The 17971-nt window shown below is 40.2% G+C and overlaps 1 protein-coding gene across 1 annotated transcript; it reads left to right on the plus strand.

The window, feature by feature from the left end:
• Positions 1–2220: 2220 nt before the first annotated feature.
• LOC117721820 (uncharacterized) lies at positions 2221–17378 on the plus strand. The gene is made up of 2 exons (XM_034520631.3): positions 2221–2494; positions 17147–17378. The coding sequence occupies exons 1-2, from the start codon at positions 2221–2223 to the stop codon at positions 17293–17295; spliced, it is 423 nt and encodes a 140-aa protein (XP_034376522.2). The 3' UTR covers positions 17296–17378.
• The last annotated feature ends 593 nt before the right edge of the window (positions 17379–17971 follow it).

The following is a 17971-nucleotide window of genomic DNA, read 5'->3' on the forward strand; positions in this document are numbered from 1 at the left end:
CCCCACCTGCCAAGTCAGAGTTTGGGGCTGAAGCAACAGTCCAGTTCTGAGTACTGATAATTTCCTCTGTGGAGTATGTTTATAGGCCAGTGGGAGGTAGTTTCAAGTTAGAAGCATTGTAATACATGGGAGGATTCCTGGGGAGAAGGAAAAGATGAATGTCTCCTTTGTTATCTTCTGCCCACAGGAGACCACTGATAGCAGAAGAAATCACTTTGCGATTTCTAACGGAGGAGGAGGAGGGTCAGAACCCTACCTTATCAGAAGCCACGGTGATGCTTTCTGCTGCAGCAGATGCTATATCAGGTTCTGTGTGAATCCTCCAGAAACACATTGCTGGAATAGACCTCCCACCCTCTGCACCTAGCCTTTAGGGTAGTCATCGCTCCTCAATCTTACAGAGGTACCAAGCAAAAACCATACCCACCCCCCACAAGCACTGCTGAGGGGTGTTGGGAAAGAGAGAGGCTTCCACACTGGAATGAAGGTTCCTTCTGAGAAACAAACTAGATAATTAACCCACGGTGGCTGTGGAGCTATAAACACAGCCTTAAAAACAAAGTGTCTCCAAGCTTCAGAGCAGAAAACTTCTGAAAATCAGAATTATCCTTTAGATTCTGACTGCCCCCTGAATTCTTTGTTAAGCTGTGATTAATGACACCTAGCATTAGAATTTTGAGATGTTTTTGTTAAAAAAAAATGTTATCTTGTTTCTCCTACAGGATGACATGAGTACACAATGCTATTTGTATTTCTCTGCCATCACAGAAGCAGTCCATAAAGACATGTGGTATTATTACCCAGAGAGGCAAGTCTCTGTGTCAGCTGCTTCCTGATAGGATTGGAATTCCCACAGTAAGAAATGAAGCCAGAAGCCTTGTTTCCTTTCTACTACACGGTAAACCCTTGTTCTGTAACCCTTAAGTTTCCTGAAGTGGCACCAGTGACCCTTCTTACAGGGCAAATGTGTGTGTGTGTGTGTGTGTGTGTGTGTGTGTGTGTGTGTGTGTGTGTATACATAGATATACATAGATATAAATATATAGATATAGATAAATAGAGATGGTCTCAGAGAGACAGAGACAAAGACACAGAGAGAGACAAAGATAGATAATATGTACCTATATATCTATTTATCATATATCTTTCTATATAGATAGAGAAAAAAGGAAAAATAGATGGTTGTGTACATATATATATATATATGCTTCTGTATATTTGCTTGTATGTCTATTTGTGTGTGCTTGTGTGTATATGTTTGTATGTGTACTTGTATGTGTGTGCTTGTGTGTATGGTGTGTATGGGGTGTGTGTGTGTGTCTGTGTGTCTGTGTGTGTGTGTGTCTGTGTGTGTGTGTTTGCGGTAGGATGTATATCCAGAAGGTGTATGTCTTGGTATAGAAGAGTGTTCTGCTGGTGGTGGCAGTAGTTTCTATAGAGTCTATGCTGGTGTCTCCTACAATGTGGCTGTAGACTAGGATCCTCATCTGATCAAGAAGCACAGACTAGTCCTTGTTCCTGGCAGCTCAGCCACAAGCCCAGTCCTCCAGCCCCAACAATGGCTCTATGAGATTCTCAGTATCCCCTAATAAACTCTACTCTTACACGTTGGGCAGAAGTGTTTGCTGCTGCTTGTAAATAAGATCCTTCATAATATTCTAGAAAATCTGCTCATAGATTTGCACTGGAAATTCAATGCAAAATATGGTATGTTAAAACACTACAACACCTGAACACTTACAGCCTAGCTAAGGCCATACGCCAAAGGGACAGTTTGCACCTCCCTGGACTTGGCTCAGCTGCTATCTGGAGAGCCAGAATTGGAAAACCCCAGTAACACATTCCCAAATGGAAACACTAGCTGGCTTGAGATTCTCAGGGAGGAAGGTCTGGATACAGAGGGATGGGAAAGCAATCTCATTGCAGCTTCCATTGCTGCAATCAGTTCACCATTATGATAGGAGGAAGTAAATCCTGAGCACTGTAAGGGAAAGAGCTAAACAGAAGGGAGTCATGGCAGCCTAGAGAGTCACCTATTTGGGTTGCTGGGCTTCTTACAGGTTCTCTGAATCTATCTAACCTGAGGAGTCCTGGTGGGGGCTGCTTTGCCTGGAGTTTCTTAGAATCCCAACCTGAGAGTCAGAACAGGCCTGACACCAGATACCTGTTTTCGTTTTCCAGGCTGAAAAAATAAAATCCAGCTAAAGCTGGAGAGAGGTAATGTGCCCACAGGACTTGGACTCTACAGGGCAAACAGCAGAAGGTGTCATTAGCACTTCACTGTGGTTTGCAACACCTCCCTTCAGCTCATTTATGAGGTTATGCAACCAGTGTTCTTATAAAAAAAACAAGCTCATTCAAGCCTCATCTGTCAGCTCAGCTACCTGGGACTCTCACATCCTCTCTGAACTCTGGACCCTGACTGCCACGGCCATGAAAACTCATTACTTTCTCCTGGTGATGTTATTTTTTCTCTTCTCCCAGATGGAGCCAGGTAAGCTTTGGGAACTTGTTGATGGCTCTGGGTGGGACTGGGGACACAGAGGCTAAGGGGAAACAGATAATAGCTGCCTCCTGGTCTTCTAAGTCTAGTTACAGAGTATCCTGAGTGGTCTGTGGTCAACATTCCTGGGCAGCAGCAAAATGAGCCTGGTATGGATTCAGAGAGTAGTGGGTATCTCCAACTATGATGTTTGTCCCTAGAACATAGGAAATATCTTGTGTGGGAGTCTGCTTTGACTGTGGTAAGATTCTTCACACCGAGAGAGACTAGCTTTTTGATCCAGAGACAGACACTAACCTCAGCTAGGTCTCTGGGTGGAGCCTCCCTGCTGCAGGCAAAGTGCCCCTGTCCCTTCACCAAGCCAGCTCAGCCAGTTGTAAATGCCTGGAAACATCAGGTATGCAGTCAAGAGATGACAGGTGACCTTTCACGTTCCCTGGTAGCTACGTTCTTCAGGCAAGATCTTACCAGTCAAACCGAAGGGCTTCACATCTGTCCAGAGGATACCTAAATTCTCTGGTCCAAAGCAGCTTGACTATGGCATGGGAGACAGTAGTTTCTTGAAGTAGTGATTAAGGACATACATTCCTCACAGCCATCTCTCAAGGTCACATTGAGAGAGTCATATATTTCTGCATTTTAGTTTACATATTCGTAGCAGGAGGGTTCTAGGGAAGAAATTTTAGTTGTGAAATTGTCTGAAAAAAAAAATCCTGTTCTTCCCCAGGCTCTCAGGCTAACCTCTGGAGCTATGCATTGGAAAATAAGTTATGCCCCAATTTTCCCATGTGAAATCTGGGTGCAGGCACATTTTCAACACACTGTTTTGCATAGTGATGTAATGCCCATTAGAGAGGTAAAAAAAATGCATTTAATAAGTTACCCTTTTTTAGGGTCTGGAAAATGCCAGTATACACAGACAACACAATGCATGCTATTTGATACACCTGTCTTGGTGCAAGTTTGGGAGTCAGGGTGGGCATCTTTGCACTGAGTAAGAAGGAGAAATTTCCTTCTTGTGGCCCAAATTCAAGAAAAATTTAAAGCATATTTTTCAGAATAAAGACTTCTTATTTTTGTCTAGTACTCTAAATTTGATGGTAGGTAACTCATTCAAACCATAGAAATTGGCCCACCTCCCAAAGGTGGGCAGGTTCAGCCATACCTCTTCATACTCCATTATAAGAATAGAACTATAGTTCAGGACCACTTACAAGAATTGCTATAATCTCCTTGGTAGTGCCACTCTACTGTATCCTTTTAGGATATAAATATTCTATCTGTATAATCTTCCAGTATAAGAATTCGCCAGCTGCTTATCAGGAAATAAGAAAGAGCAGAGTCTTTCTCATCCCCAAAGCCAAGATTATGATCAAGCTTAGATCATCCTGAGTCCCAAGAGCCAAGGAAGGTACTGAGTTCCATTTTGACCATTAAGGAGCACTTTCTGTACTGCTGAGTTCTGTTTTGACAACAGCAAAGGACACTATTTAGTAAAAGTATTTTTCTCTGGGATCGATACCTGCTATGGCCCCTATGCTCTAGGTAGAGAGGAAGAATGAATCCTCTTATTGTCTTTTGTATTAAACATGTAGGCTCCCAAGAGTCTCCAGAGCCAGGCTGCTGGTTGACCTTGCATGTGCTTGGCTTAAGTTTGGTCTGTGAAGTTTGACAGTTCTTTTTGCTTGGATATAGTCCTAGATTGCAGGTAAAAATCATGTAGGTTTGTAACATACCAAATGCTGTTTTGGGCAATGTGTACACTGTGAAACAGTTATGTCTAACTAGATATAGTTATATTTAATATATAGATATAGTTATATCTAATATATATATCTAATATATCTATATATACTATATCTATATATATATAGATATAACTAACTGTACCCATCACCTCATGCATTTGCTGGCATCGCTTTGTTCTATCCACAATCTCTCTGAGCCTATACTGCCTTCTGAACTCAGAGTTTGGTGTGGAGGGTACTGGGTTCTGTTTCTGGAAGGCTCTGTAAGACTGGCCTGATTTCATGTCTCATTTGAGCTCTCACTGGTACCAGTGCCCCACTCCCAAACCCATGTCTAGTAGAGTCCTTGGACCTTGCCTCATCTAATTGGTCCATGGGACTCCACAAGACAAGACCATCTAGCTGACCAACTTTACAGAAATGGGATCCCCACGATCTCCCTGTACAAATAGTCTGTGAAAACAGAAAAGAGGTCAGCATAACAAGAGCTCAACCTAGGTCTTTGGAAACCAAGGATGCTTGAAGCTGCCACTGAACAGATATTTAGTGAGCAACAAACATGAATAGGTAAGTGCCAGGGAAAGGAGGAGGAGTCAGGGAGAGAGATCTCACTCTAGAGGAGAGCACAGTGTGCATGAACACACACACAAACACGCACACACACTGATTATACAGGTGCATAACTCTAACTACCCTGGAAAAGGCTGCTGGGCTCAGCTGCCAAGAGACATTGTCAAGAGGAGATAGCCTCTGAAACACCAAGAAAGACTTCTTTGAAGAGACAGAGATAGAAAGAGAAACAGAACTCATTTTGGTGGGCGTGATGTTTAGACTCTTCCTCCCTTTCTCAACAGTTAACAGTGGTAAGATGCCCCATAAATTTAGGCTCCTGTTTTTTGTTGCAACCATAGATGTGGCTACATTCTTACTTTATCATGATGGACTGGGATGATCAGGGAATGTTACTCCAAACAGAGGTCTCTACCACAAGCCTCTGCAGACTCCTTCACTCCCTACTACTTTGATTCCAACCGTTGGATGCAGAACTCTGTCCAGACTGCAGGGTACATTGTATGAATCAGGCAAGTAGTTAGATGGCACTGTTAAAAGATAGAGAGAGAGAAATCTATAGGACATTTACACTGAGTTCTCACAATATTCCTAAGAGGAACATAGAATCAATGTCTACATTTTAGGGATAAAAACGGAAGGTCAGGAGTTCAAGTCCAGACCTTAGTGGGGTTATGTAAGGAAGCACTGGGTGGGGGCTTGAAATCCTATAAGCAAAACCAGGGATGGTCATGGCCAGATCAAGTGAGACAGATACTAGGAACTCCCACTAACAAAACCGTGTCTCCTCCTCTTGCACCTGTCTTCTGTCCTTAAACCCTGAAGGACAGAGAATTAATCCAGCCCACTGCTATAGGTGTTCACAACTCCACAAACTCCTACCTTCCTCACCTGCAAGCTCTAAATAAAACTATGCTAGGCTGAGCCTATTCCCTGCCTTAAAGCAGGCAAATGGCTCCAGGCACTAGCACTGTGTGACCCCAGTCTCCACCCTTTCCTCCTCAGCGTCTCATCCAGGAATCCCTGCCCTGACCTGATTGTCCTAATTCTTCCTGCCTCTTCCACTTCCTGTAAAAGCTTTCAGTAATAGAATTTCACCTTCCATGGTGTCCAGATTCCATCTAGAAACCACAAATCTTGTTAGCTCAAAAACCAGCCATGCAGCCTCCACATATGTTTGAAGAGGGCCCCTAGTTAGCAGGATGTAAGGGCCCAACAGACATACTGCGGAACTGCATCAAAGCAATGCCGCAAGTTTCACTGCTCAGATGAAGGGACAGCTCTGTGAGTGTCATCTGTGTCGTAGGATCTCTTCCACATAGGGACTATGCCAGGGCTGCTCTATGGACTCAGACACGTTGGTGACAAGAACACACACCCACTCGGGTCCCTGAATTTTTTCACTCAGTTCCCCAAACTCTCCGAAGGGATCACCACTCACACATTCTTTCTCAAGAAGATTCTAGATGAGCAGAGCATTGAAGCCCGGTACAGAGGTGCTGCAGAGGACTGAAGCTGGCTCAGGTTCCTGCTGAGCTTCGGTATTGGGAGCTACTTGAATTCAGAAGAGAGCCTAACTTCTTTCATTCCTGAAAGGGTTTGCCCTGTGGTTGTTTTTTTCCTGGGAGTGGCAGGTGTAGTCAACTTTCTTCCCTCTCAAGCCTCCACTCATGACTACACGAACACCGAATTCCAAGTTGACATTGACTTTTGTTTTTAACACCTCCAGTTGGAGGAAACAGATTCCTCCCGGCCCCTCCCCAGCATGCTGGCAGCACATTTCCTTGTCCTGGCCAAGAGTTAGACTTTCTCTCAATAGCAAGATAGCAAGTACTCTGATGAGCTACTTTGTATGATTGGCATTCAGCCTCTGCTCACTGTCAAGCCCATAGTGTGGGTCTGAAGTCACTACCAGGAAACTGACGATGGTTCATTCACATCTACACTATATCCCATGGCCTTGATCTCACGTTTCACATCTACTCTGTATCCCATGGCCCTTGACCTCTCTGAAGGTATATGTTTCTATGGCAAGTCTACCTGTAGATCTGGTGAGAAAGATGGGTGAATTGGGGCCGAAATTTTTCTTAAACTATTGTCCTTTGCCAATCCATTCCATTTCACCCGAAGTTCTTTTACTGTAAACACTTTATCTTTTCATCAGAAATTCTTCAATCTTCCCTTGCAATGTTTATTTTAAAACTGCACATTTGCCTATACTTGTATTATACAACCCCAGAGTCCCATCCACGGGTCTCAGGGTGGATTTAAAATGGAGACCTGAGGACATAAAGTCCCAACATGTGCGGCCTGGCCAGTGCATGTTCATTCTCTGATTCGAACTTCCCCTGTAGCTCAGTTGCCAAAAGGCTACTTAAAAAAATTTATTTTCACAGATATCTTATATAAGTTCAAATATTATACTCAGACTTTTAATATATTTTCTTCACTAGCTTTTTGGTCATTCTTCCTTAAATCCTTAGGCATCTGCCCTATGCCAAGTCAAGCTAAGTTGATCTCAGTCTCATGCCAGTTTAGGTAAGGCGGGAGTGGAGAGATGAATGTCACTACAATGTATTATTCAAAAAATGTGAAATGTTTAAAGAATAAATTAATAAGTAAAGAAACATTACTGGGTAGAGATTCAGAATGTCTGGTATAAAATCAGGATTATATATCATATTTACACAAAATTTAAATTATGAGTTTATGACAATAAATTCAGTTTTCCTGTCTCTTTGGGTTGAGAACTAAGAACAACTATAAATGTGTTACCGATAATATTTAAACGGTGGGACCCATTCTATCTTGTTATGGGGCCGCCATGTTTTCTACTAGGCAAGGCCTAAGGCCATGGGCAGCAGCGGGGAGCACGCTGCTGCTTGGCTCAGGCCATTGGCTCAGGCAGGCCAGAAGCACTGGCCCTGCCACTTACGAGATGTCAGCATGGGAGATGGCTCTGCCCATCTACCACGATGTCTCCACAATGCTTGGCTGAGCCCCAATCATCCCTCCATCCATGCGGTACCCAGTAGACACGAGACTCTAATGCTTAGAGATTATCCAATGGCTTCATATATTTAGAAATGCTCAATTAACAAGATGCCCACACAATTGAAAGTGTTACCCAATCAACTAACCTAGATATAAGTTGTTACCCAGGACTGCTCTGATACATGTGTGGTCCTTCATGGCTCCTACATCTCTGCTCTCCTCCCTAGCTCCTCCTCTTCCTCTCCTCTTGACTCCTCACTCTCATACAGCCCAATTGCCGACCTTTATACAAAGTAGTGGGAGACATATTCTGCTACATAAATGTAGTAGCCAGTCATGAGGGAGAAATGAGCAGCCTAGGGTGTGAGAATGGGAGAGATCTAACAGTCTAGGTTCCTGGGTTCTCAGTGTGAGAGGTGTCATGCATGATCTATGATAGCTCACACAGGAGAGTTGTTCTAGATCAGAGTGTGTCTTGAATACTGACATTATGCAGATAATACAATGTAACTGTACAATGTATCATTTCCATACATATGTGCAATGCCTTGTTATTATTCCCAAAGCCCCATTGTTCTTCCTAGTCCTCCCTTACCTTTACCCTTCTATAGCCTCAGTAGCCCCACACTTACTCCATGGCACCCTCATCTCATATATGAGAGAGAACATTCTACACTTAAGCTTTGTAGGATAACATGTAACATGTAACTTCTCATGTAACATGACAGTCTGGCTCCATACACTCTGGGTTTGAGTTCGGCACCTCAAAAACACATTTCTATAAAGTTGAGTTATTTTCTAGTTTATAATTCCTAGGATAAATTGTAATTGTGCAGCTAGGTCTGGATATGCACTATTCATAAATACTTGACATATGAATATATAAATGTGAGACTTCTAGTACTTATGGGATGTTGCTGTCCATACTCAGAGCAGTCTCCCTTTTGTTTACCCTCTCTGGGAATCAATCACAGACACACAGAGCTATGTTTTTCTATTCTGGCAATCACTTCCTAGCCTAATCAATCTGATAATAAAAATTAATCAGCATAGCAACTTTGACAAGAACCAAATTACCATAATAGTAGGTTTATTTCTACACCTTTTATTATATTTTTTGTTACTATTGCTCTGCAGTATAATTTTTTTAAATGTGTATGGGGGGATTGTGTGCATGCGTGTGTGTGCACCACTTGCACACTTGGTACTCATAGAAGTCGGAGCAGGGCATCCAATCTCCTGCAACTGGAGTTAAATACAGGTTTTAAACTACCGTGCGGGTACTCGAAATCAAACCTAGGTCCCCTGGAAGAGCAGCCAGTGTTCATAACCACTGAGCCATTTTCCAGGCCCTTTTTTGTATAACTTGAAGTCAGGTATTGTGATTCCCCCAACATTTCTCTTTCTGTTTAGAAATGCTTTGGTTATTTTGGAGTTTTCTGTGTTACTCTATACTTAAGGATTGCGTCTTGTTCTATTTCTTTGAATAATGTCATAGAATTATGATAGGAAATGCCTCCACTCTGTCAATCATTTGCAGTGAAACTGCCTTGGTGATTCATAAGTATGGAATGTCTTTCTATTTCCTGTGTTCGTTTTCTTTCTTTAGAGGTTTCATTTGTAGAGGTCTCTAACATCATTTTTATGCCTGTGTAAGCTAATTTTGTATAAATTATGCAGGAATGTGACATTTTTAGCCAATGTGAATGGGCTTGCTTTCCTTATTTCTTGTCTAGCAAGTTCTTTATTGGTGTGTAAGAAATGTACTTACTCTTCTCTGTTGATTATATAACTCACACTTTACTGAAAATGTTTTCTTATATCTAAGAGTCTTTTCTAGATTTTTTTTAGATATAGGATCATATCCTCTACAAATAGATATAGGTGCAACTTTTTTCTTGCCTACTTGTATCCCTTCTGTTTCTTTCTTTTGGTTTATTTCTGTAGTTAAGAACTCAAGCACTGTTGTGGTTTGAACAAGAAATGCTTCTCATTGGCTCATATATTTGGATACTTGTTCACTAGTTGGTTATGCTGTTTGGTAATGGAACCTTTAGGAAGTGGAACCTTACTGGAGAAAGTAGTTAGCTGGGGGGTGGGCTTTGATGGTTAGAAGCTTTGCTTCACTTTCTGTTTTTGCTTTGCTCTATGTAGATAGAGTATGACCAGTCAGCTCCACACTCTTCTTGCTTGGTTTTAGTTACTGTTGCTATGTGTAGGGGGTTGAATATGAATGAATTCCATATGTTTGAATACTTGGTCTCTAGTTGGTGGAACTGTTTGGGAAGAATTAGGAGATGCATCCTTGTCAGAGGAGGTGTGTCGTGGGAGTAATGTGAGACTTCAAAAACCTTTCCATATCCCCAGAGTGATTTTCTCTTGGTGTCTTGTTTATGGCTCAAGATGTGAGCCCTTAGCTGTTCCTGCTTACATGCTTTTGTTCCAACATCATGGACTCTACGCCTTTGAATCTGTAAGCCCAAGTAAATGCTTTCTTTTCTAAGTTACCTTCATCATGGAATTTTGTCACAATACTAGAAAAGTAACTAAGACACAATGCTTTCCCCCACCGTGATGGACTCTGTCACACTGAACCATTAGCCAAAAGAAAACCTCCCCCCCCCCTTAAATTGCTCTTTGTCATGGAATACTGTCACAACTACAGATAAATAACTAAAGAGAAGTTGGGTCCAGGAAAGTGGAATTATGCTGTAAAAAGCGAGATCATATTATTTTCTGAGGAATATGGGAGAATTTGGAGCTTCAGACTAGAAAACCCATTGAATTCTGTAAATAGATTGATAAATGAGCTATTCTAATGGGGTTCTTGAAAACAGTAATTCTAAAGGAAATTCAGTCAATGGAGGTCTGGGCAATGGGGTTTCAGAGGAGAAAATGATTCAGATTGTACCTGACTAGAGACCATTGATGAAATTTTGCCAAAGAATCTAGTTGCATTGTGCCCATGACCTGAGAATTTGTGTGGAGCTAAATTAAAAAGTAATTAATTTATTTTGATTTTGTTGGGGAGTAGATTTTAATACACCATAGAGTTGAATCTGTAGCATGGTTATTAGGACAACAAACGTAGAAAGAAATAAAAAAATGTACAGTTTGGAAAGCAAACGTTACTAGAAAACTGAAAGCTTCAATTGTGTACCAAAAAAAAAAAAAAAAAAAAAAAAAAAGAGTCAGTATTTGTTGAAGAGAAGCAAGATCTGGACAAGAACAACAGGAAATGTGTTGTGGGGGCAAGACCCAACTTGGATGGGCTTCCAAGTTATGAGAGTGCTGTATTTGAAATCTTCTACAACTGAGGTCCAAGTGGCCAGTAGCCATCTCAAGCTGGGTGCAGAACTTGACCATGTTACTCATGTGGTACTTTTTTTGAAGAAGAAAACTATGCAAGATTAAGGGGATCATGGGTTTTTTCCTTGCAAGGTCAGAGAATGATAGGGGCCAGGTAATGTATGTCAAAATCAGAGTACTTTCAAGGAATCCCTAGGGGCCACTACATAAGGCTGTGACAGTGAAGCTTGGGTTGTGGAGATCCCAAGATGTTTGAGATGCCAGAGCCATAAGAAATCTGCCAAAGAGAAGTACTTACAGGAAATGGAATCAGGAATCAGCTTAAGATAAAAATGTATGTTTCAGGCAGTAAAGCTACAGAGTCAGTACCATTTAACACTATTGAAGCTGAGGCTTCAGATGCAGTACATGAACATAAAGAATTTTGTTTTTCCAGGATGGGTTTCAGTTTTGCCTTGGTCTAATCTTTCCCTGCTGTGCCCATATTTTTTAATGGTAATGTATATTCTGTTTAACGTTGAAAATGTGTGATTTGTTCTGTAAGTTTACAGGGGTTACAGTTAAGACATTGTTTTGGGTCTCTGAAGAGACTTTGGGTATTGGACCAGTGTCGCAACTGTTAAAGACTATGAGGATTTTTGCAGCTGGATTAAATGTATTCTCATTATGAGATGGCCGTGAGTCTTAGAGGACCACAGGGAGAATGTTGTGGTTTGAACAAGAAGTATCCCTCATAGGCTCATGCATCTGAACATGTCACCAGTGAGTGACTCTGTTGGGGTAGATTATGTTACCAGTTTGTGTTACCTATAAGTGACATTGTTGGAGGTAGGTTATGTTACCAGTAAGTACTGTTGAGAGTAGTTATGGGAGCTTCAGGTAGGGCAGCCTTGCTGGATGAAGAAGTCAAAGGCTTCTGAAGGTACATAGCCTCACTCCACTTCCTGTTCTCTCTCCCTGCTTCCTGTGTGATGAATGTGATCCGTTGGCTCCCTGATCCTGCTGCTATGTTTTTCCCAATGCTTAACATGACTTCCCCACTGTGCTGGGCTCTATTCCCAGCCCTGGAGACTTTAGATGAAAATAAACCCCGTTTCTCCTCTAGGATGCTTTTGGTCATGATGTTTTATCACAGCAACAGATAAGTAAGTAGGAGAAACACTATATTATATAGAAGTGGCGAGAATACATACAGTCAACACCTTCCTGGTATTAAAGGAAATACTTTCAACTTTTTTCCACTTAGTATAATGCTGGCTATGAGTTTGCAACATACAAATCTTGCTGTGTTGAGGCATGCTCTTCCCATCCCTGGTTTCTTTGGGGTTTTAGCATAGTAGATATAAAGTTTACTCTGAGTCATTTTCTGCATCTAGCAACATGGCCATGAAAATCTTTTCCCTTTATTATGTTTATGGGTTATATTGAGCTTATCTCACACATGCAGAATCACTCTTGCACATGTGGGATAAAGTATACTTGATCTTCATGTATTGACTTTTTAATGTGTCACTGAATTGTTTGCAAAAGTTTTATTTAGAATTTTTAATTTGTTCATCAAAAAAATTGGCATATAGCCTTTTGTTGTTGTTGTATGCCCTTATCTAAGTTTTTGCATTGGTCTAATAACTACTTTGGATAATTGATTTAAAAATGTTCTTTCCCTTATTTTATGGAATAGTGTGAGGTTTTTTTAAAAACACCTGATAGAATGCTGTAGTAAATCTCACTAGTAGTGAATTTTTCTTTGTTGGTGGTGGCAGATGGGTGGGGGGTCAGGGGTCAGGTGGGGGGTCTGGTGGTGGGTATGAGGAGGTCAGGTGTTAAGGGTGGTGGAGGGGTGGGGTGACTACTGCTTCAGTCTCACTGCTCACTGTGGATCTACATCATCTCATTTCACTGTCTATTGGTCAAATGCACCCAAGAATGTGTCCATTTAGTCTACATTATATAATTCATCCCAATCCAATTTTTCAGGTATCAGATGCAATACTTCCTGGCTTCAGTTTTCACCTTTTCTTCACTTCCTAGCTAATGTGGCCATGGCTTTGTCTATCTTGCTTACCTTTTCCAGGAAGCAGCCTTTGTTTCACGGATCCTTTACACTGTTTCTGGGTTTTCCATTTCATTATTTTCAGTTCTGATTGACACTTACTGTTTTATTTCCTTGTTGCTAATTTGGGGTTTGGATTAATATTGCTTTTTTAATACCTCAAGGTGTATCATTATCTTACTTGAGATCGTATTTGTTTTTATTGTAAGCACTGATAGCTATACATGTCCTTCTTAGAATGAACCTTGGTATACACACAGGGTTGTAGTAATTACTGATTGATTGTTTCCATTTCATTTGCTTCTATGAAGTTTGTTTTGTTTGTTTAGTTGATTGTTTTGTTGTTGCTGTTGTTTCAGGTTTTTTCTTTATTTTCTTGGTTTTTTTTTTTCCCAAGGCAGTTTCTCTGTGTAGCTTTGGATATCCTAGAACTATGTAAACCAGGCTGGCCTTGAACTCACAGAGATCCACCTGCCTCTGCCTCCCAAGTGCTGGGAATAAAGGCATGTGTCACCATCACCTGACTTCTATAAAAATTTAAATCCCGCCCCTTTTTCTTCAGTGACCTACTGATTTTTTCAAAAGCAAACTTCATATTTTTCATTGTGTTTATGTGTTAGTACCATTTCTCTCATTGCTAATTCCTAACTTTATTGTATTGTAATCTGAGAAGATAAAAAATATTTCAACATTTATTTGTTAAGACTTGTTTTGTGTAGTCTAGTGCCTTGGGATGGAATAGTATATGGCTGTCCTTACAATCATTTGATCTATGTTACAATTACTCTAAAGTTTCTGTGTTTATTTTTGTATAGGATATTATCTACTGACAATAGTGTACTAATACCATTCATTAGCACTGAACCTTAATATCTCTCTCTTTATGTCCAAGAGTGTTGTTTTTAAGAAATTGGATCTATCAAACTGGTGAATACATATTGCAGTCATTACATCTTCTTCCTTTTACATTTTTCTTTTGAGATTTTCATACATGAGTACTGTATTTGTATCATTTCCACCCTAATCTCTTCCATTCCAACTCTTCCTACATTTCCCCACTTCCTCTCAAACTTATTACCTCTTCTTTGTTATTGTTCATACATAAATACGTTCACACATGTAAAGACAACCTATTCTGTCCATTTAGTGTTGTTTATATATGTGTGTGTTTAGGAGGGGTGGAGAACCTATCATGGGCTCATCCCTGGAACAGACTCTCTCTCCTCTCAGTAACCATTAATTTCATTTATGAGCGGGGCCTCTCCCTTGGTGTAATGTCAAGTAATGGTGTTATTGTACAGGTCTTTTTCAGGTAACTATATTGTTAAGGCTTTACCAGTGCAGCAAACTGTCATATACAGAATAAGCTGTCTCTCAGAAAGTATCCTGATCCTTTTATTCTTACATCCCTCCAACCCCCTTCATTACATCTTCTTGATTGGCTGCTCTCTTTATTACTATATACTGACATCCTTCTTCACTTAGGGCTAATTTCTATTTAAAGTATACTTGGTTGGATATGAATTTCGTTACTCTTGATCCTTTTTAGATGACATTTAATCAGAAAATTATTTCCATCCTTTTATCTTCCGGTTGTGTCTTTCCTGGTGCAGTTAGATTTTACAGGCAACAAACAGTTTAGTCCAATCAATCAGCCACCATGTCCTTAAACTATTGAATTAAGGCCGTTTATGTCTAGGACTATTGTTGAAAGGTTGTGTTAATTCCAATATTTTTTCCTGGTTTGTGGCAATTTGCTGGTTTATTGAGTTGAAGTGTTTGATTCTTCCCTAGTTCTCATAATTTTTATGTATTAGTCTCATGAAATTTATGCTTTCCCAAGGTTTCATGACTATCACCAATTTTATTCATAGGATATAAGATGCTTTCTATTATCTTCTGCAAATGCTACCACAGCAGTCATCAACTGTTTTAGCTGATATCTATCTTATAAGGTCTTTATTCCCCTGTGTTTTAGAGAAGTACTGTTAGATATAGTAATAGTGCTTGAATGTTGGTTAGGTGTATTTACTCTAATAGCTGGAAATGTATACCACTATGTGCTCTCTCTTGGTCTTTAATGTTTGTACTGGTAACTGTCGTTGTAATTCTGAAGAATGGGCCTTCATAGGTAACCAGTCACTTGTGTCTGCAGCTTTCAGTGGGCTTTCTTTGGTTTATACTCAAATCACCTTAACTATTGTTTGCCACAGATCATCTTGTCACTGGCCATGTCTATTTTTGAATTGCCTGTTCTTCTTGAGTAGACAGTCTCTCTCTAGATTTCAACTACAATTCATATATTTCCATTTACTTTAGCTGGTATCTCTTTCTATTGTTAGTTGAAAATTGACCTTTGTCAAAGATAACTTTAAATCCTTATAGTCTGTCTTCTGAGTCATCTAGGCTGTGGTGATGGTCTCCACTGGGTTCTCGATGCTTGCTTTATTTCCGTGTTTTACATTTAGAATCTGCTGAACGTTTCTTCCAACTTGCTGGATTTCTCATCTATATCTCACAATGATCTTTTCATTTCACTTATCTTTGAAATCTTTCTGATTTACAAACTAGATGTTGAAAGCCTTCTCTGGAATTTCAACCATTTCAATATTTTAGATTCACTTTATTGAAGAGTTAAGAAAATGTGGAGTCCCCACATTACATTTTCTCTCTGACTATATTGTAGTCTGTGCTTCTCTCCTTTTCTACTCTTGTGGTTTTTCAGTTTAGTTGATATGAAGGTCAGAGATATTGAACCATTTAGCTTTGATGTCTAAACAAATTATAGCAGAAAGAGTGGTCCCCAGGCCAAGCTCTGATCTGACACATTGCTCACTAAGACTGCTACTAGGCTGAATTTCTGTGAGTGTCATCAACACGCAGGGCTATAAATGCAGTGAGTATAGAAGCTGGCTGTGGACTGATCAGCTGGTGAGTTGAATCTGTGAACCATTAAGTTACACATCCCCTTATGCCATTGGTGCTTTGTCACTGCATGTGAAATTCTGGAGAGTGTAAAAAATCTTCAATCCTCTGTGTGTGTGTGTGTGTGTGTGTGTGTGTGTGTAAGTAATATTATAATATGATATACTATATCTATATGTCACAGTATGTGATATATGTCAGAATAATATGTGTTATAAATGCCACAATGATATCTATACATATTTAATACACCAATTAACTCTTTGACAGTATAATATGCATTATATTTTGATTATGTTTATCCCTCTGTAATTCCTTCCAGATTCACACTCCATTCCATCTTCATCCAACTTTTTTTTTTCAAGCCTGAATCATGTTAGTGTTGCCTATATCTGAGTGTGTGGCCATCGACTAGAGGATAGTTGATGTACTAAGGGACCAACCCTTAAAGTAACTAACTCTTCCTCTCCTGAAAGATACAAACCACTAAGAGCTTCCCCAGCTAGATCTGAGACTTCAGGACCACGTAGCCATGCAAGTTTAAGTCAGATCAGTGTGTATACACAAATACATATTTTAATATAATATTTTATTAATTCTTTGAATTAATACATTTTGGTTATTTTCATGCTTCTACAATTCTCTCAACTTCTCCTAAATCTACCTTCGCATTCCTATCTCTCCCAACTTCTTGACAACCCCCTCTTTTAAATAATTCACTGAAATCAATTCATGATGCCATCTACTGGAGCAAGGTTGACTATCAGGAGCCATACTTTTAAAGAAGATGGAATCTGTTTTCCCCTAGAAGCTATCTAGTGTTCATAGCTTTTTGTTTCAGGAGAGGGGCTCATGAGCCTCTCTTCATACTGGAATATTGAAGTGTAGCCTCCTTAGCCTCAAGATCAACTTCATAGCAATGGCCTTTAAGAAAGAATTCCCTTATGGGATACCAGCTTGTCTGCCTTGCATTTACCAAATGTTCTCAAATCTTTGGAGTTACAGCTAACAGTCTAAACATATCTATCTGTTCTCCCTTTGTAGGTGCTGGCCTTCTCACAAGTCTTGGACGCAGAACAGATCAATACCGATGCCTCCAACATGGAGGATTCTGTCTCCGCTCCAGCTGCCCATCTAATACTAAACTACAAGGAACCTGTAAACCAGAGAAGCCCAACTGCTGTAAGAGCTGATAGAGGTTTAAAGAATGGACATAAAGGACGAGAGAGGGATTGTAAAATTAATGTCTTAATAAATGAAATGTTTTTGAAGTTTATTTACATCATATCAAAATAAATTTTATGTCTCAGTTTAGAAGAGCAATTTTTCTAAAGTATTAGGCTTAGAACAAGAGGTGGTAAAAATCCAGAACATCTGCCTGGCCCTAAATAATGGTGGTCACAATTTGAGTGATATCACTTCTATGTAATTTTATCACCATGCAAGATGCACCCAGCACAGGAAGATCACACAGAATTGAACACAGAAGACAGTCCTCAGGCCTCCTGGGATATAAAAGAGGATGACTCTTCCATGGTTTCAGCAGTCAGTTCTATGATACCCCATCTGCAACCTTAGCTTGAGAAACTCCTTTATAACTATAAGTTGTCCAACCAAAGCTTCATGGGTAATGTCTGGATATCCTGGTAAGTGCTTTAAAAAAAGATTCAGCTACAACTTTCAAACCTAATTGTGTATCATAAATCTGTGTTAGGACTGGGACATCCGTGTTTCAGATCTTTCTCATGGTTATGTCTACAGACATGCACAGATGGACTAAAGCTATCATGACATTCAGTTTTTCCTGAAAATGCTCTTCTATCTCCTGATGGCATACATGGTGTGGTGGTTTTCATAAAACCAGCCTCC

The sequence above is a fragment of the Arvicanthis niloticus genome, chromosome 16 (assembly GCF_011762505.2).
Source record: "Arvicanthis niloticus isolate mArvNil1 chromosome 16, mArvNil1.pat.X, whole genome shotgun sequence".
Lineage (NCBI taxonomy): Eukaryota > Metazoa > Chordata > Mammalia > Rodentia > Muridae > Arvicanthis > Arvicanthis niloticus.

Coding starts and splice junctions, on each gene's coding strand:
- LOC117721820 (XM_034520631.3), top strand. CDS start 2,221: ATGTGCCCACAGGACTTGGACTCTACAGGGCAAACAGCAGAAGGTGTC. Junction 2,495..17,146: donor CTTCTCCCAGATGGAGCCAG/GTAAGCTTTGGG, acceptor CTCCCTTTGTAG/GTGCTGGCCTTCTCACAAGT.